Source organism: Hetaerina americana, unplaced genomic scaffold (genome assembly GCF_022747635.1).
Source record: "Hetaerina americana unplaced genomic scaffold, ioHetAmer1.1.p SCAF_7, whole genome shotgun sequence".
Taxonomy (NCBI): Eukaryota; Metazoa; Arthropoda; class Insecta; order Odonata; family Calopterygidae; genus Hetaerina; species Hetaerina americana.
The window spans coordinates 73,188,738-73,209,195 of record NW_027287316.1 but is presented as its reverse complement, the minus strand read 5'-3'; the positions used below and the strand labels follow the sequence as shown (position 1 = coordinate 73,209,195).

The window sequence follows — 20,458 nt, the reverse complement described above, 5'->3', positions numbered from 1 at the left end:
GTGTTAGGGGAAGAGGAAGAGATGCGAGTTTTTGAGGCATTCCAGTTGAGAAGGGCGGAGAGGGATTAGGGGAAGGAAGCCATGGGGGAGAAGGGGGTGGTGGGTGAGGGTGTGTGGGAGAAGGGATGTTCGAGAGGGAGTGAGGAAGGATAAGGCGTGAGGGACTGGTGAGGGCAGGATAGAGAGCGGGGGGAGGGGAATGAAGAGGAGCGAGGTGGCGGCGGAAGGGAGGGCCCTGACGCAGAGGAAGCGGCTGAGGAAGCGAGGGGAGAGGATATAAGAGGGGGGAGGGACGGATGGGGAGGCGGAAGTTTTTCAACGCTCAAGGAGGCCTCAATGTGTGGGATATGTGGGCGAACCACTCCCACCCCACCCACCGCCCCCTGGCGGGGAGGACTCGTAACACTCTGAAATAAGAAAAGCGTTTATCGATTCACCTTCATATATTTCTGCGCCAAGGAGAGTGAAAAAAAAACATTTTATTCAAGAAAGGAAAAGGAAATCTCTATCGAATTCAAGCCCCCGGCGTTATTATTAAGGTTTTGCCCTCCCCCGTCTTCCGCAGTGTGGAAGAAGTGGTTCGGAATGCGATAGGCATTTTTTCTCTCCACCTTTTTTTCCGTGGTTACTCTTTCCCCATCCAATGTTTCCCCTCGGGAGCAGTAGAGACCTTCAAACTCGAACCGAACACTCGTAGCATGATCGTCGATCATGATTTGAATATTAGGTGTCCAAAAAAAACCTCATTAAAAGGTTGATGACCAGCTACCATCGAATTATAATCGTCTTCATCAAGTAGATTATCAGGAATGCTCCAATTTGAGTCCTAGGTTTATCCACATTGGCAGGCAGATTAAGAAGTAAAATTATTTTTTATTTTAACAATAAAATAGCGTGAAATGGTTCCGTAACTATTAAGAAACAAACAAAAACTAACCTATAACGCCTTTTTCGGCTTTAAATAAATTCATCTCATTGCTATCAATAAATAGCGAAAGATAATTCCCTAGCATGAAACTCTAGTCTACATAAATTAAGAGGCTGTCATCAAGCGCTCTCAAAAACACATAAATGAGATGATTCATAGATTGAGGTTCGGATTAGCACGCTAAAATTTCCAAGGGAACGCAATTCTTGAAAATTAATCGCGGACCTCTCATCTGCTCAGGTTCAATATCAATCACGGTGGAGATTGGAGCACATCGGTAAAATGCGAGGGAATAAGTAAGGGACCTATGGCATGGTGGGAGTATAATACTTCAGCATTTGTGTATTGGAATAAAAACGATTTTAACTATTGAAATTTACTTGCACAGGCGAACCTTATCTTACCAACATGAGCAATATCATAAAATATTATTTATCTGTGCCAGAAGATCATTTTAGTTGTAAGAATATTGATGAAAGAGTTTTTATAAAAACAAATATCACTATGAATTTATATGCGAAACCAATGGTGTTACTTAACTCAACTGCTTTCATGAGGAAAATTTAAACAATAGACGTTGACGGGGAAATTTTCAAAATCGTGGTCAAGTAACACAAATAAATATACTTATAGTTTTTGTTGCAATAAATAAACTTAGGTTTATCTGTTTCATAGATTTTAAAATAGAGCATGAATGATGGAACTTCTGACCATATGATCCAAGGGTCAAAAGATTTGAGTGGATACTCTAGGAACTCATAGCTGTGCCATGTCCTAGATACTGGAACTTTCTGGGAAATCTCCATTAGTACAGGAAAAAGAAATTGGCTCTCCTATCCTTCCAGAATTGCATGAATTTCGGCTTATTCTTAGACGGACCCTCCATCTCTATATATCGCGGTTGATCCGCTTTAACGGTTTAAGAGTATTGGGGCCATGAGTATGAGCCAATGAGTAACGATGAAACCCACTCTCAAAGGCCTCCGAGTATACTTGAACATCCGAAATATTTATGTGGTCATTGAGTACAACGACGTAAAACGGTTTCAGCAGTAATCCCCAAAATTTCGAAACCAGGTCCGGGGGAGATTGGAGAACGAAATGTGATTGACCGTCACAGAAAAGGTCATTATGAAAGAAGGGCGAGATTTGGCGGACCGTAGGAGATTAGTTCGAAAGAAAATTTCTTTCAGTTTGTGGAGGGGGAAGAGGGGTAGGCAGTGAAACTTAACTTTCAAATAAGTTACGCATGGGTAAAGTGTCTTTTTGTCTAATCGATGTGTCACAGAATTTATTTCCAGCGTTGCCAAGGTAGTCAGTGCTACTTTGCGACGAAACTTATCCAAATGTATCCGACAAAAAGCTGAGCTCCCACGCTGAATGCCACCCGACGATTGTTGAAAATTCATTAAACTGAACCAATTAGGTCTATTCCCGCAATTAATTCGCTTAATTATGGCATTCGCTTAATCATTCCATTCACTTGATGAGTGTTCCTAGAAATATTAATTTTGGTGAATCCGCTCCGTTTGCAATAGTGTTTCCAACGACTCGCAATTAAATTTTTTCCCACACATTTGTGTCTGGGCAATTTTTAATTAACTATTAAAAGGATATCGGGGTACTAAAAACAAAACAAAATCTGAATTAAAAGTGTATGCAACACGAAACCAAAGGGCTAATATTAATGCCCCATTTAGGGAGATTAGCAAATACGGGGCCTGGGGAAATGGAATTAAATTAATCCGGTTAATACGAACTAGTTGAAAAAGATAGGAAAGCTTTCGTTGGCTTTTTCCTCGATGGTGGGGAAACAATATCCAAGCGTGAAACCTAACTGGATGACGCCTTTTCGCAATATGCCGATGATTGCTGATTGCGAGGAAACAGGAAAACCGTGTCATACTTTGAAGGTGAATGATTTATTTGGAGTCGTCAGTCGATACATTTTTTGTATCAATTTGAAGACACAGGCATGATTTTATCTCTGAATAAATTTGGTATAACTCTCAAACCGGACGAAGCATGAGAGGCACGAATGTCTGAATAAAAGTTGACAATAAAAGCCATTGTATATGCCACCAAATAAGGACAAATTTTCAAAACCCCCATCAAAGAAGCACAGGTTATCCTATTCAAGCCGGTTTCCAATCCGTATAAGCCTAATTCTCATATGCATTTAGGCCATCCAATAGGAAAGCAAAATCTTTTTTCCGGGAAATGTGTGAAATCGAATCTATTACACGAGCAAAATTCAATCAAGTATTAATCGCATTACACGATTGTAATTTTCACAGCAAAAAATGAAAAATTATAGAAATTGAAATCTGATTTCCAGCCCCACAAAGCAGTTTTCAAAATATACAAGTGAAGATTTATTTCCACAATATTGGACGTGTTAACCCTCGTTTAGCCTATTTGAACCATTTGAAATTCATCACTCCATGAATCAGAAATTGCGAAATACACTGCAGTGAGTATTTTAAAAATGCAAGATCGTCAGGTGATGAGAGACAATGGAAACATTTCATCCCGTCGATTTCTTATTTTGATTATGTAGGTAAAATTATAGGGAGAAAATCGTTTAGAAAGTCAGTCGTAAAAGGTATCCTAGGGGAGAATTTTTTTCCTCTGGAATTCTTTGAATTTAATGTGATTACTGAGAAGGAATATCAAATATTATAGGGGAATTTAGTAAATTTCCCATACTTGTATGCATAGCAAAAAGAACTAATTGTTTTACTTATTCGTCTACAACATTTATGTAAGGTTTAATACTAGCTTTTTCTCCCCGTCTGAACAACATGCAATGACAAGCCAAAACTATCGGGCCTGAAAATATCATTTCGTAATACTCTATTGCAATAATATACTCGAAAGAGGAAATTATATGGAATAAATTACGTCTAGGGGCATCCCAAAACAGACAATTAAACTCATTTGAGTAATTCTCTTTTGACATCAATACTATTTAAAGATATAGCGTAATGGACTAAATGCATTAGCTCAGCAGGTAGTTTTCTCTTTTGCTAATCCTAAATGCGCGATCCTACTTTGATTAACCCTCAGCGTGTAAGTCAACCTTGCTTGTTAACCATTTGGCGATATGAATCTCGGAGGAGCGAGATTACCCATGTCTGGAGACAGTAAGCACTTCTGCACTGGGGTAGTAAAGTCAGTGGCGCAACTTCATGTGGTATTTCACTGTCACCAGTTCTATCAACTATTATCGTTGAGATATACTGTTCAGTAATGATAAAGTTTTTTAATCATTATGACAAAGAATAAGCCGTGGACAGGTTTAATAAAACGCGTTTTAATGCCTGACTCCGAGATCACGGGTTCGATTTTGGTCTCAGCACACTGCATTGATGTGCTATGAGAGAGCTCTCGCAAAACAGAGTTCGATGCATCTATTTTGGGATTTGAAAAATAGAGTAAATCGTAATGATATGATCACAGCAAGCAACGAAATGTAAAATACAAATGCAATTGCAACCGTAAGAAAATTAATTCTTTTAAAAATTGAAAGGAGCTTAGAAATTTATTTGTGGAATACATCGTAACCATGCGTAATATATTTCACGCACTGCATAGAAATAATTAATATTATAAAGATGCGTGACAGTGTGGTGGTGTAACTTGATAAATACCTTGGTAAATAACAGAAAAAAAACTATCCAAACAAATCAAGGATTCGGATTTGAATTTCGGAATAGGTGAGTCTCCCACAGTGAAATTTCTCGCGCAGAAGGTGGGATTTGAGTGGAGTGTATTCTGGTAACACCAGCCTAGAGCTGGGATTCTATTCACGCGGGGAAGGGTGAGAGATGCTGCCGGGTCTTTTATGGAGGTGGATCTGATGGAGGAAAGGGGTTGCGGGGAGGGAGGATGAGTGCTTAAAGAGGGGGGTGGAGAGGAGAGAGAGAGATAGGGGGAGAAAGATTGTGTGTGGAAGAGCGGCGGGAGAGGGAGCAAATGGAAGTGGATTGGAGACGGTGAGTATGCTATTAGAGGGCCGGAAGCGGAAGGAGGATGAAGCGATGAAGTCCCGGGCGGAGATGGAGATGCCGGGGCTGGCGGGGAAGGATGAAGAATAACATAACTGAAATATGAAACGAGATATCTGCGAAACCTTAGCGTGTTCACCAAATTCGAAAAATTAATAATACAAATGTATTATATCGCCATATTATCGGCACAATTGCACTTGAGCGTGAACTGCTATAAGTTAAGAAATATCAGTGGAAGTAGCATCGCAAGCGAAGCGAGAATCAAATTTTGTGCTGATTAGTATAGGGAGAGATTTTCTGTGAGGAAAATAATCAAATTAAATAATCCACATCAGTCGGAAAACGCCTACTTGAAGCTTTGCAAGTATAAGTAAGCATACATTTACACTTTTTCGGTACGTGTACTGACACTGAGGTCGACTAACAAATTCGACAACCTAGGAAGTGTGGTTATTTAGGGCACAAAAAAATCAGATAAATTCAGTATAAACCATATCCTTGAAATACGCGAATGTGAAAATAAAAATATGAAAAACAGTCAAAAGAACAGAGAAACCGATTCCAAATTTGCATCAGAATTTTTTGGAGCAGGTGTTTTTTCATTGAAGCTTTGTTTTCTCCATTCCTGTTTTACCATTATTAACCGAATTAACGCATTGAGTTTTGGGAAAGAGCAGCCATTGGTGGATTAAAAGGTTAGAATTATAAAATGGGACAATACAACAACTGATAACCTGTTTATCAAACTTGTTTATAAAACTAATGTCAAATGTTTAATAAAAATACAGGAATTCCGTCAGTTATGTAAATATCACAATATTTCATGTAAGCTGTACAATTGGAATTTCATTATCCCATGCTGAACGCTGATGCCTATGTACGAGGGCGATTCGAAAACTAAGGCCTCCAATTTTTTTGTCATGAAAAATCAAATTTATTCTCAACTTTGTGTCCATCGTAGGAAATGCTGAGAATTTACCTATTTTTCTACATAGTCGCCTTGACGATCAATCACTTTTTGCATCCTTGTAAGCAGCTTTTTAATACCGGCGTCGTACCTTTCTCCCGCCGCGTCACGTAGCCAACTGCAACTATTTTACATAGTTCGTCTTCTGTTCCCGCAAGCGTTTTGACAAAAACTGAAATAGTCCTGCCTCGGCGTGAGTACTGGATCCATGAATGTCAGATTTAAAAATTAGCCTTTTAATTTGATGTTAGTTTTAGACCGGTGACGGCCGCACTAACTCCCTCATTTCCACCGTATGATATTTCCGCGTTGAATAAAGAAAAAAATATATGGCAGTCTGCCGTCCGTGTTGCCCTTATGAAACTTTTAATTCACGCCGCGAGAAACTAGCTTGGCATGAATAATCTGTGTTTATAGTGGGACGCAAGAGTTTTGGCGTCACGGGACGCTCTCTGAGGTACTCGTGCCAACTACCTTGTTCGGTGCGTGCACCAGACCTTTGAAATTTAAAAACTTCGTAATTTCTTCCGAGTTGAATTTCTGTTTTCAAATATTTAAAAAAAATCAGCGCTATGAATAATTAATTTTTGTGTGTGAATAACAATAGTTTTTCGGGATATCCTATGACAGCTTACGCAGAGTATTTATCGAGTAGGTTAAAATGACTTGAACCGTTCTGTCTTATGGGAAGCATAAAGATTAATTAATAGCAAAGTTTTACTTTATCTTTGAGTATCGGGACGCTGTGGTTGATCCTAAGTGGAAGGTCCTAAGATCCTAAGAGGTACTGCACAGTCCAATAAATGCGCGAACTAAGCCCATTAAAACTTAATTTAGCAAACTTTAGCCAGCATCGATTTTTCCCCTTCAAAGTACTCTCCATTTGTTACCATGCACTTATTTCATCTTATTTTCGACTGCTTAAAGCACCCTTGGAAGTTCTCGGCAGTTAGGCATTTTAGTTTTCCCGTCGTGCTTTATTGTGTCCACATTTTCCCAGTGATGTCCCCTCATAACATTTTTTGAACTTTGGGAATAGGAAAAAGTCGCACACGGCGAGCTCTAGCGAACAATGAGGATGATTAAGGCTGGTGATTGAATTTTTTGCCAGAAACTGGCGAACAATCAATGCTGAATGTGCAGGTGCATTGTCATGGTGAAGGATCCATCCATTATGTTCGGTTAAATTAGAGAGCACTGTTGATTTTCCTAAATTCAGTTCATCAGCTATCATTCGGATAGTTTTTCGACGATAATTAAGGACAAGGGACCGCACGCAATCAATTTTGTCGTCAACACAGGTGGTTGAGGGCCTTGCATCATCCGTGGTATCTTGTCGACCATCTTTAAAACGCTTAATCTACTTGAAAACGGATGTTTTCATGAGAGCATTATCACCGTTAACAACTGTCAACATTTCAGTCATTTCATGATAACCTTTGGCGCATTTCACTAAAAAAATTGATGTTGATTCGTCGCTCCGTGATTTCATCAATTTTCACGACAAACAGTAAAAACAAGGACAAAAGAAACTAATATTACTGGCACTATACTCACAGCTCGACGATCCGCCAAATATAGACAGCGCATTGGGTCTCAGGCAACTAGCACCACTGGTGGACGGGACTATAATCCGCGTCATGGCCGCCAGATTGCACCAGTTCGTGCATTTATTGCACATACGAAACGAATAAAACACCTCCTTCAAAAAGTAGATGCATAAGTAGGAACAGTAGAGTTTACCATCATGGTCACATTGGGATTTATGACCCAACCAGATGAAACGGTACAAAGAGGATAATCAGAAAAAAACGGGTAGAATTAACATAGCCCATTAAATTTATATCCTTTCCGAGGCTGTACTTGGATTGTATTCATAAATTTATGGACATTCACATCCACAGCTTCCGCTGTAAGCCACTATGAGGATCCATAAATGGGATTGTTATGACATCAGCTTGTATCTTATTAAGTGCATACATCACAGTTTTCTAGATATACCAGTAAAATTGAAATAAAAGGGCAACAAAAAAGTGTAATTAATATTTAATATACTCGTCCGACTTGCAGACATGGAATTTACCATTTTGCATCTAGCATTCAATACTGAAGATTCATTTGAAAACAAACGATTTCCGATAATTACCAGAAAATAGAATGCCCATGCAGTCTCCCATAAAGCAAATCTTCCTAATTATAGGAAGACGCAAATGCGCTTTCGATTCTATTAGCCATCTTTTGTGCAGAGAATTTTATTGCTCCGCAGTTTGGTACTGCATCTATGTCCAGCAGGCAAAATTACGTTGGAATGCATCCGTGGTAAGGTAAACAAACAAACAAGGAAAGGTAAATTTACCCACACAAAAGGTTGAAAAATACTGGGCTCATAATAGGATTTCTGAAGAAGTAATGCCGTTGAAGTGACCCTCTAAACCTCCTTAAGATTGAAAAAGTAAGATGAAATTCAGTAACAAAATCACCCAAACGTGAATCCATTTGAGTTTACGCTATCACGAGAGTTTCAATTCTACAAATAAAAATAACAGACGGAAATAAAGCGGGGACGATGCGAGGAGATTATCCGGGCAGGTTAACAGAAGGGGAGGGGTTCTGGAAGTAATGATGGGTAGACCGGGAGCTATGCAAGGGATGCTGAAATTTCTGGAAGATGAAGGAAAGTGGATTGAATTAAGTAATGGGGTGAAGGGGATTGTTCTCCTCTGCATGGTGTTGAGACCCCAAGCGATTGATATGGAACGGGAGAAGAACGAGCGAGGAAAAAGAACAGATAGCTCCGCGGGAGATTACCGATAACTCCATCAAGGAGACCACCTGCTCCGTTTTTAATCAGAAAGTTCAATAACAAACATTTTCTGCTTGTTAAGAGTTTACGTGGATACGGAGGCATCCGATAATACGGCATCCTTCGAACGAAGCGGATCAAGCAAAATGCCTGGGTGTCACGCAGACACCTTACTATTTTACTTGATGTCGCAGAGTCTCACGTGAGGAAACGATGTTCGTTATGCCTGGGAAACTGGACTTAGAGAAGTTAATCTTACGAAACGATCGAAGAGGAAACTTTTGGGTAAAACAGTGCAAAAAAGAGTTACATTGCATTAGGTAGATCCCATTGTGAATATACTTTTACCGTTAAACACTCTGTAAAGAATGAATACGGGCATTAAGTAGAACAATAAAAGACGTTCATTGAATTGTAAGAAGTTTCGAAGAAGGAACAGACATCAAAAACATAGTAAAATATTTATCTGGCTGAATAGAAAGAAACAACGAATAAAAGGAAACTGTTTTTTATCACGTGCGATTTTCAATCATTCACAGCCACATTTTTTGCAATTACACAAATCAATACTCGTAATTTCCTTCTCTTCCTGATTTCTCTTTTCCACCTTTCTCTAACCAAATATTCCAGCATATTTTTGACAGTTTGCTTAATTTCTTTCACTCTCCTATTCTTATACATTGTTTTTATTGGGTTTACACATGTGCGGATGCTGGTTTACTGACTTCCCACAGTTAGGAATACCAGTGGAGACAGAATTTTTCAAAGGCATCCCGAACCTTACTTGGATAATATGTGGAGAGAATTTCCAATAGTGTACAACGTCCATCGATTAGGACGTTAAACTATGGATCCATTTGTTAAGATTAGGCTAATGCCGAAGCCGGGTTTTTCCCCATGTTTTCCCCATATCATTGCCCCGAAAACCGGACCCCAATCAAATAATCCACCTATACCTAATGGCGCAAAATACCTCCACTCTCCGTCGCCGCCCCTTGTAATTACTACTTCAACATTGTCTCATGCACGCACGCCTTTTTGTTTCCCAGATGTCGAGCAATGAAAACAATGGTAAAATTCATCTATTCAAAATACCAGTGCTAAACCACAGTAATTAACCCGAAGCTCGCTTTAATAGATCAAGCTCACTTTCTCTTAACCGTCTATGGTTTCCCATATACGGGATAGATACGGTATCTGAAAAATCGCACAGATTGCATGAAGCTGTGAATGTTCAAAGGCTTCCATTTGTATAATAAAATTAAGAATACAACGTAACTTTCCACTGTCCTTTATTAGCGTACAACCGGTTTCAACGCTCAAGCGTCATCATTGAAACTCGGCCACTCCGGTCAAAATTCTCCACCCACTGCATTTCAACGTTGCAATTATTAGCGATCAAAATACTTGCTTCCGAAATAAACATAGCACTATTAAGACTAAGTGACATGATCGTGATACGAAAGTTTTACCACCGGTTTTCAGACCACTTATTCCAATTTTGTTTTTCATAAACGGGTAAATTATTGGTTAATGAAACAATTCATGAATATGAAAGAGACGACATATGTATGCCAGAATAGTGGAGTATTAAAGAAATTAGTGAAAGAGAGCCGGTTTCATTTTGGATTATGAAATCAAGTTTTACTTGACAGCTGACTGAGAACGACTTGAAGGGTGTGTATGCCGAACGAAGAACTTCAAATCAACAGAGTGACTAACTAATTCCCACTTATTGCATAAGTTTAACCATGTAAACCAATTTTTTCGAACCTTTTATTCCACTTTCTGGGTCGAAAAATCACATTGCCCGACTAGTCAGATTTACGAGAATTGTATTCCGGGTAATATAATTAACCATGTGATTCGGGCATGACACGAATACCGATTTACGTCACTTAATCAGACTGAGAGGGGTAAATTTGGGTTCGATTGGAAAGACTTTTATAGAAGAAAGTAAAAGTTGAATGGGGACTGGAACTTGAAAGCAGTTGAAACTACACCCATATATCTATTTATTCTTTTTTGTTAGTTTCATATGTGGAGCGCATTTACTATCGAAATAACCACATCATGCTCCAATTAACCCGATTACTTGGAAGATCTCTTAAGAGCATCTGAAATGAAAATTCTCCTCTATAATGATACCACATCCTTCCTTAAGGAGACACGTCTATGACAGGCAAGCCCGATTACTTTCTGCCTACTTTGGCAAAAATCCAAAGGAGGCAGGAAAGGGGTACTTGTGTTGATTTTATTAGCGATGCAGAGAGTTTTGATCGGCGATAGGATGTTGAAGACTGTAATAGAGGGGAGAATGTTAGGCAAGAGAAGTACGGGGAGAAGAGGAAGGTTAGATTGAATGAATAAGGGTATAATATTTATTGAATGGAAGAAGTGTTTATTATAACATGGGGTTAAATGAAGGACACAATGTATTTTTACACTGTTCTCTATTTTGGCAATACTAGTAGAACGGTGGAAAAATACATTGTGTTCTTCATTTAATGTTCATGAACTTCTACAAAGGTGATCCATAAACCATTGAATACATAATATGGGGTGTCAGATTGTCCTGTTAGACGAAGTTAATGAATAAAACTGTAATGAGTCAGTGTCCCTCCAAAATCTACCTTAATCGGTGGATTAGCAAGAGTAATGATATTAAGGCACACTACATAGTTATTTCCTTCTTGTCACCGAAAGTACGTGTATAACACATGTCTTAGATTTGAGGGTACACCCTTTCGTTCTCAAAGCGAGTCATAGGCAATACTTGTAGGTCTCCGAGGTATCACTTTCCAAATAATTATCTAAGGAATTTATCGTAAGCATGATATCACTGTTGAAAATCCAATTTCTTAGAAGTTTAAAATTTTTAAATATTTGAAAATTTCTCATAAATACCTCACGCTATTTTAAATTACATTTCATCCTTAAAATTGTCGTTAAATTATCTATGAGTACTGCGTTGTCAGTAACTTCTACTCTTAAAAGGCACTAGAAGCATGCTTGTGATATTATCGTGCATGATATTGTCAAACGCATCAAACAACAATAAAGATGTAAGAAGTAACTTACGGGTCCAAAATTTATTCGTTTCCACTAGTATTCTTTTCTTTATGACGCTAGTATTTCTTCGTTTCCCCTTGAAGGAATCCCTCAGGTGAGCGTAGTAAGGAGGCTTAGTATGCATGTCTTTTTTTCTAATTTGTGCACGTCTAATATTGAAATGTATTAATGAAGGACTTTTATGGATCGAATTGCAAAACAGCGTAACACAACTGGGAAATACGTGCATCAGAGGAGCATACTTCAGATAGATCTCCAGCGAAGGAAACTCATTACTCACCTTGACCGGTTATTGAGCCTTGATTCATTGATTTTTCTGTGATTTAAAGTCGTAATTGAATGGGTTTCAATCGATTCAATCGCTCCGCCGACACAAAGGGAATAGATTTGTTTTTATTTTTACTAATGTTTCGTCGATGTGAATTGATCACTTAATTTCCAGTATTTTTCCCTTCTGGTAACATATTCCTTTTTATGCAAGCCTCATCAAGTATTCTACTTAACTTCAACCTACTTTTAAAAAGTTCTCAACAATTTAACGATCACACAGGTAAATCCGAATCAGGTCATTTTCTGTGCATCAGAACTTTCTAGGAAGCCGTGGGGCGTATAAGGAAAGGAACTGGACCTCTTACCCTGAATTAGTGAATTTCAAACATCGCCGAAGGGCTTAGTACAAGAGAAGTTTTTTCCTCAACTTTCAAGCCAACCATAAAGTTTATTAGTGTTTTTAAAATAATATATGTACGCGTTGTAACTATCTCTAAGTTAATTAGTACCGTTTTACGTAATATTCTTGCGCTTTCGTAAACATTAATGAGACTAATTCCTCATGTTCTTTTGGCAGCACTTAAATCAAATACTACTCTAAAGTTCATTGTGTTAATAATGAATACCCTAAAGAAGGACGAAGTTTAGAGATGAAGAAATTATATGATTAAAAATCTTGCTCCGGTGAATTTCCGGCATAGTCTGGGGGCTTAACGAAACGACGTCAGCTGTTGGTCGCCTCCCGTTATTACTACTATGTTGGGACTTAATACTCCGGAAACCAAATTTCGAGATTCAGAAGGAGGTAGTGTTGTCAGAAAAATGGACCACATCTAGAAGGATAAATGGAAGAAAATGACGCGATGAAATAAGTAATCAAATAAAACCGTAAGAAATCTGATAAAATTCCTAGTCATCAATAGGAAAATTGAATATAAGTGATGAATTTAACATTTCTATTCATTGAACACCGAACAAGTAATTGAGAGATTTTCAGTGGGATCTTTAAAGTATTTTGGGTCGTCTACTACACCTTACTTCATTGGAAAATTAAACAAATCAACCAATTATTTCCATGTCAGGGCAAAATAAATGGGATTCAGCCCTCCTGACGATTTCCATATTCTATCGTTCCGAAGGGAAAAGGGGGAAAGAAAGGAGGAGAGAAAAAGAAGACCTAAGAAAAAGTGGCTCAACAGCCCTCTCTCCGTAATTCGTTTTACGAAGTCGTCTCTAGTCGACTGACTCGAGAATTTGCTTCAAAATTTTATCACATCGATTCCCTATTGAGGGGCTCCCTGCAAATAGTAATAACCACGCGGTTTGTTTGATTGTTCTTCTCTGAGTGCACACTCCATGAATCTATTCATATTATGATAAGAAAACTTGGCCACTACCGAGGGAGTTCCCGAGACCCCGCTTACCTGTACTTTTCTCCGCCCGTGTATGTATTTCCTCAAGGAATGGAAAATTTACTTTTGTTGTTTGAGGCAGGAATGGCATATGATTTCATCGGCGCACGAAGTATGAACTCGGGGGAAATAAAGGTTTTACCCTTCGGCCAAACCTTCATGAAATTCAATATCAAGTGCGCTAACTCCCATATCGCGATTGTTATCAGAAGGAGAATTACTCAGATAGCTGAAAAATTCATTTGGTTTATGAATACTGAAATGGGAAATATTTCCCGGAATATGCATTGTTTTTTGAACATGCTGATATCAGTGAATTCTATATGGATTCGGGACAATCTATTATCCAACGCATTATTTTAAGAATCCTTACTCATAATGGAAAGGTGGCAAAAGTTTTGTGAACATTATCCATTTATATCGTATAACCACAGAAATGAGGATATCTGTTATTTATAGACATACGCTTTTACACTGAATGCTTAGGGCATTTTAGTTTTGCACATCAGCTGTCACAGATTTAAGTGATGCCTTCCAAAATTTTAATATTTAAGCAGTTAAAATGCTTGGGTTGTGCATTTTTTTTGAAGAGGGATATTTTGAAAGTATAATAATCCCAATTAACTTTTAAATTGAAAGAGCTTCTGTCTTTGGCAGCCGAAACTCACCGTTAAATAAGGGAAGAAGCTTTTTAATTTGATAATATCATATCTGTTAGCAATAATGTTTCCAGTGTTAAATGTAATTTATATAGGTCTCCAGAGGTCCCAGTCAAGGCGAATGATTTTTACACTCTGAAAGTGTTGCATTGAAGCTATCTGTGTTCAAGGACTTCTACAAAAATTTAAGCGTATTAAATCACTTCTGTAAATATGAAAGGGAATTTTATTAAAACAGGGGGTCGAGATGGTGCGGTGGCTAACGTACTGGCTTCCCACCCTGAGGGCCCGGGTTCAAATCCCGGTGGTGTTGAATATTTTTCAGAGGTATCTCGATCCCTTTTTGAGGTACTTTGTGGAGGGCACTTTGAGTGAGTACGCCGTCCGTCAGATGGGACGTTAACCTGTGGACCCCTTGGCGCCTTTCGTAAAGAGTAGACTAATGCCGACGCCGGGTTTCTCTCCTCCCTTCATCCTTTCCTGTCCATCCCCTACGGCGCAAATGACCTCAGCTGTCAGTCGCCTCCCCTAAATACTACTACTGCTACTTTATGAAAACATTTCTTACAATTTAATAACAACGCATTATTACAACGCAGGCTTTGAGTTTTTAAAGGTATAAAAGTGTTTATCCGTTGATACAACACGTAGTACTTTTGCATATATATATATATTACAACTTAGGTATTGGATCCATCTAAAACCTACCACGACAGGTAGATTACTCCTAATTAAAACAATAACCACACATCTATGGAACGTACGAGCAGAATTAATGTATTTTGATGGTTCAGTATCAACGAATGTTTAGTGATGCTAACGTTCAATTTGATATTATCAGAAAGAAAGTATAACACCCAAGACAAGGTTTAAAGCTCCCGTGGTCTCGGCCAGGTGGAAAATTCAATTTGAAAAAGGTCCAATCTCGTTTCATTAAGGATCTCTAATTTATTTCCCCGAATCAGGGAGCCCAGTTGATTAATATCTCGACAGTGACGGAATGAAATTGTTTCCAAATACGAATGTTCCTCGTACCAATGGGCGATGCCATTTCTGGTTAACTGTTTTGAGTTGAGTGGCGACATACGATAAACTCAGCTGTGCTGATCGTACTCATCAGCCGATCTAAGTGCAACATAGAAAGAAAAGTTTTACCGGACACTAAAAATAAGTGCGTAATCGGTGTTTTAGACATAAGGGAAGTCTTCATGAACTGAGACGTTTTCCCGGGAAAAAACTCTCGAAAATTCAATTAACAAATAATGGCGTGCTCCATCGTCTTGAATTTATTTCCGTCGTTCCGAAATCTCTCATCCCTCCTTATTTCTCTTAGGAATAAAAGAGCCTTCGTGTCCACCTGTTGGAATGGTGCCTTTGGAAACCACCTAAAAAAAAGCCCTCCGAAGTATTTTCTTATTTACTTACTAACAAGAATCTGCTGACAGGAAGCCCTTTCACGCAACGGTTCGCCTCGTTTTTCTTCTTGAAATCAGCCATTTATCACCACCACCTTTATATTCAAAAGGGGGATAATAGTTAAGAAATGATACACTATTTCCAAGAAGGTGGTTATGGTTTCAAAAGAAATAAGTTTTCCCTGAATACAAAAATGTTAAATTTAATACTGTGACATTTGAGTACGATTTAAAGTGAGAAAATAAACGGAAATAAATGAATACGGACTCCTTTAAAGGATAATTTTGAAATTTTACCATATGAGGAAATAGTTGAAAAATTATTTACGTGAGAGACAATAAAATGTAAGAAAATATTTCACAGAATAATGATGTATATTAATTTTCCTGGAAGAAGTTAAAATTAGTGATGAGCATTATGGAGAAACAAAAAGGTGAAAAATCGAAGTAAACACGTTATTTCTCGCTATTCATTTTCGCAGACGAGTGTGAGACCCATTCCGATGGGAGCTCTTCAGACCCATTCCAGTATACTTTGATTCAAACAGCAAAATTGAGATCAAATTTTTGCTACCAGATAAAAAAATATTCCCTATAATGCAGGGGCAATTTGAGCACAAAATTGAGTAATATTGTGTAAATTAGACGCTTTCATTTTTCAATTTTCTATCACAAAAATCACGGCCGTAGTAGGAAATAGCAAAAAACTAAGGTACAGGGAAACACATAGGAGTATGCGATATTTTAAAAGTGATATTTATATTATTGATGCGTGGAATCTTTTGTTATTGGCCTTCAATTTTCGTTATAAAATGAATGGAACTACTATTGCATTTGCTCGTTCTATGGAAAGATATAATTGAGGTATATAACTTTAAAGTGGGTCGCGGTAGTCCAGGGGGTAGAGCGTTGACTGCTGACCGGAGGGGCACGGGTTCGATTCACTTTGGCAAGGCTCTCTGGGCACCTGCAGCTTCACCTAGGCTGTGTCATTTTTCGGGTACCAGGTCTTCTTGGGAAACCATAACCGGCACAGGGAAAGGAACTGGCCCCCCTACCCTGATGTGTGAATTTCACACGTCGTCGGGCTTCGTACTGGGTGAACTCTACCATCACCTAACAAACCGACCTTCGGGTTGATTAATGTGTCTATGGTTTTTTTATATCTTTAAATAAATTTATAGAATTCATAGATAACTTTTCATAAATTTACGGAACGGCTATTTAAAACATTTAACAAAGGGCTGCTTACCTTTTGTTCGTACGAATTTTTTAACTTGCAAAATTTACTCAAAAATTTTATTTGACGTTGATAACTCTGAACCACACCAATGAATTGCAATTAATCTTTTCTTTCTCTCATTTTATCCAGGCTTTGTGCACCAGCAAGTACGATTTTCCCGGGTATGAACTGACCGATGGCGATGGACGGCTCCGAGAACCGAATCCTCCTGAACGTCGGTGGTATCAGGCACGAGACATACAAGACAACGCTGAAGAAGATTCCAGCCACAAGGCTGTCTAGACTGACCGAGGCTCTCGCCAACTACGACCCCATCCTCAATGAATACTTCTTCGACAGACATCCCGGGGTTTTCGCGCAGGTGCTCAACTACTACCGGTAAGTGTGGTTTCCCCAACCAGTGCTATTTGTTTTGTGAACCGGAAATACTCTCAATATCAATTGAATCTAACAGTACTGGAATTAAAGGAAATTTCAGCATGTGGTTTTGAAATATTTTCGAAAGAAATACTAATATTTTTCTTTGGCGATGAAATATTTTAGATTTAATTAAATGGTCACAGTAATTTTTATGTACCAGATTTATATGCCAATGCGTCATTTAGGGTGCATAATTCCCGAACAAAACAAATATATTATTTTAAAACATTTTTAATTTCCAAATATTAGACCGTAACAAATAAGAGTAATTTTTCATTAAGAAAGCATTATTGAAACAATACTACGGTGCAAATGCATTCGCGGGCATGGCAAAGTTCGCTAAAAGAATTGTTTCCATTATAAAAGCCACCACCAATTCTGATTTGTTCAGCAATTTCCTTTTCCTAATTCACCTGCAGGTTTTCACGAAGGCGTGGTACGTATCCACAAAATTCCGCGTCTGATTATATAAATATGAGTTTTCCAAAATAACTATCCAGGGTATAAACCCGTAACTATCGGGTCAGAGACAACACTCAACGGAAAAAGCTGTCTCGTGATGAAGTGAAAATGTAAAGGATAAATATCCATCATTGTGCACCCTCGGAAGATCTAACTCAAACGAAACATCATGGGCAACTGCAGAGGACATTCTTAATTCAGGATCCCCGATGGACCATAATTTTTATCTATTTCCGATAGCTAAAATTATCTACATATAATACAAAAAAATAAATTTTAATCATAGAAAATTGGGAGGTCTCGTAATTGGATTCGGATTCATGTTTTCGCTATCCAGTAGTGAAGTTAGGCTAACAAACTCTTTATTCGTATATAGAGTTAATAAACAAGTAGCAATCAATGAAAAATCTAATTGGTCGAAATAAAAGGAAAAATATTTTCTATAGCCCAATATGATTTAGAGTTCACTTTAACTTTTGTTTCTCTTTCTTCTCCACCACCTAGAATACATAATTTCTCCAACGTTTTTAATACGGCTAACGGTGGGTCAAATTAACTATAAAGCTGGCAGGCACAACTAAAACGTTGATACCACTCAATGAAAGGTATCATTGTGGGCAAATGCTGTAGACAACCATTTAATGAAATGGACTTATTTTGTTACGCCTGGAGTAATAAAATGTTAAATTTGATGGATGGAAATCGTCAATTCAGAAAGAATAACAACATTAAAAGCAATACAGGAAATCATTTTCCTAGATCCCAATCGATAAGTGTGGACTCATATTACTTTTTATGGATGAATTTCAAACCTCTGTGACCGTATGTTATTATTTATGAGACAAAATGCTCCATTGATTGAGGGTGATCGATGTAGAAGAATATTGAAATTGCACTTTTGGTATTAGAGGTGAAAAAGGGGAAGAATGTCACAAAATTCACCTTAAAATTCATAGATTTTCGATGAATCCTATATCAAGCAGGATAATTAATTACAAATATCTTGGTTACTGGTGGTGCTGAAAAAGTATATGAAGTTGTAAACTTTCCTAAAAAAATTGAATTCAGAGTTTAAAGTTTTTTAAATTTTGTAATCCTAAATAACAAAATAACCTAGACCAAAGTTGAAAATATCTCGTTAATGAAACATCCTAACTAAGTAATATTTTTCTCATAGCCATTCGCACACAGTTTTGAGTTCAAAGTGAAAGTCTTCACCTCAATATTTCGGAAACTATTTACGGAATGAACCCTGCAAAAATAATTTTAAGACGTTAGAATATTTTTTCAAGAACTCTGATATCTATAAGAAGACGCAAAGAGGAGCAGCTTCCATTAAAATTAACTTCATCCGAAATGCACATGAACTGACGTAATAGAAAAACTGGTCAAAACTATTCGAAATATTACAATGATTTACTGGTGATAAAAAACGTGTATTACCATAGAAAACCAAAATTTCAATTATTTTATTAATACAAAACTCTTCCCCTGCCTTGTGTCTCACGATGAAAGTAAACATATTGGTTTCGGATATTCTATATTGAATTTTTCTGCCATGTGGACTGAAAAATGTAATTTGCTTGTGAATTATTGGGCAACACTCTTTTTCAATGTGAGTATGGGGAGTGATTCTTTTGCGTGGCATCCCGAGACCGAGGGTTTGACTGCCATCTCGGTCATGGGTATCCTGTTGCCAGAAAAACGTAGTAAGCACATCAAAGCTATGTAATTATTTTTCATCATTAACTTTTCAGAGCATTTCCAAATTGAATTTAGGGAGGCCATTGAAATGTAATCGAAATTTGAAAATTTTCCCCGAAGTTCATGAACTAGTACAAAATTTAAAAAAAGAGTATTTGTTTGAATCTGCACAAGTTTGAACAAAAAAATTAATTATTGACACACTAAGATAAGAAAGCGAATAAAATACAATTTTAACATCCAGCCACCGGAATGAATCAATTAACTCGCTCTTTTTGTACGGATTCTAATTCCAATCGGTCGCTATCGAAGTTATCCCTCCGCTCTTTATGCATTGATTGCCACTCGGCCAAATTACAAATACTCTCCATTATTTTAATCTTTTTTTCATTCCGGCAGAACGGGGAAGTTGCACTACCCGACCAATGTGTGTGGGCCAATCTTCGAAGAGGAGCTGGAGTTTTGGGGCCTTGATTCCAACCAGGTGGAGCCGTGCTGCTGGAGCACGTACAGCGTTCACAGGGACACCCAGGTAAATCAATCTATAAATGGAGCGCACCGGAATACCAGATGGGAACTTCCCATTCACGTGCGGAAATTGCCTGCCTCGAAGGGATGCAAATGCTGAAGGAAATAATCTTGGATGGATTCAGACAATTTTAAGGCATTTTTTAAATAAAATAACTCTCGGTAAAATGCAGTCCCTACTAAGCAGTGAAGGGAGATCTCAAATAATTGGGGAATAACTTGCAGACCCATCAGATAGTAACCGCACAGTATTTGAATCTTCTCTCCATGTTTTTAAAATACATGTTCGTGAAGGAAAAAATTGTCATTTAAGTGTTTAATTAACACGAAAATACAAGTAAAGTAAGATACAAAATTATTATTCATAATTGAAAATTAATTTCACTGACATGAAAAAATAGCAATCAACTCGATGGTTAGTTTGGTAAGCGAGGATAGAACTCACTCAACGCTAAGCCTAAAGTCGAGTGACATTTACGCATTAGGGTATAAAAGATGTGGGGGAGGGGTGGCAGATATTTTTGTTATCCACCCCGTGGTTTCCTAGGAGGAACTGGTACTA

The 20,458-nt window shown here is 38.0% G+C and overlaps 1 protein-coding gene across 1 annotated transcript in view; it reads left to right on the top strand.

Moving 5' to 3' along the window:
- Positions 1–20,458, top strand: part of LOC139696876 (potassium voltage-gated channel protein Shaw-like) — a 318,999-nt gene that overhangs the window by 168,007 nt on the left and 130,534 nt on the right. The window contains 2 exon segments of the mRNA XM_071595756.1: positions 16,912–17,160; positions 19,768–19,900. Of these exon segments, the coding sequence (XP_071451857.1) occupies positions 16,946–17,160; positions 19,768–19,900 (348 nt within the window). The 5' untranslated portion in view covers positions 16,912–16,945.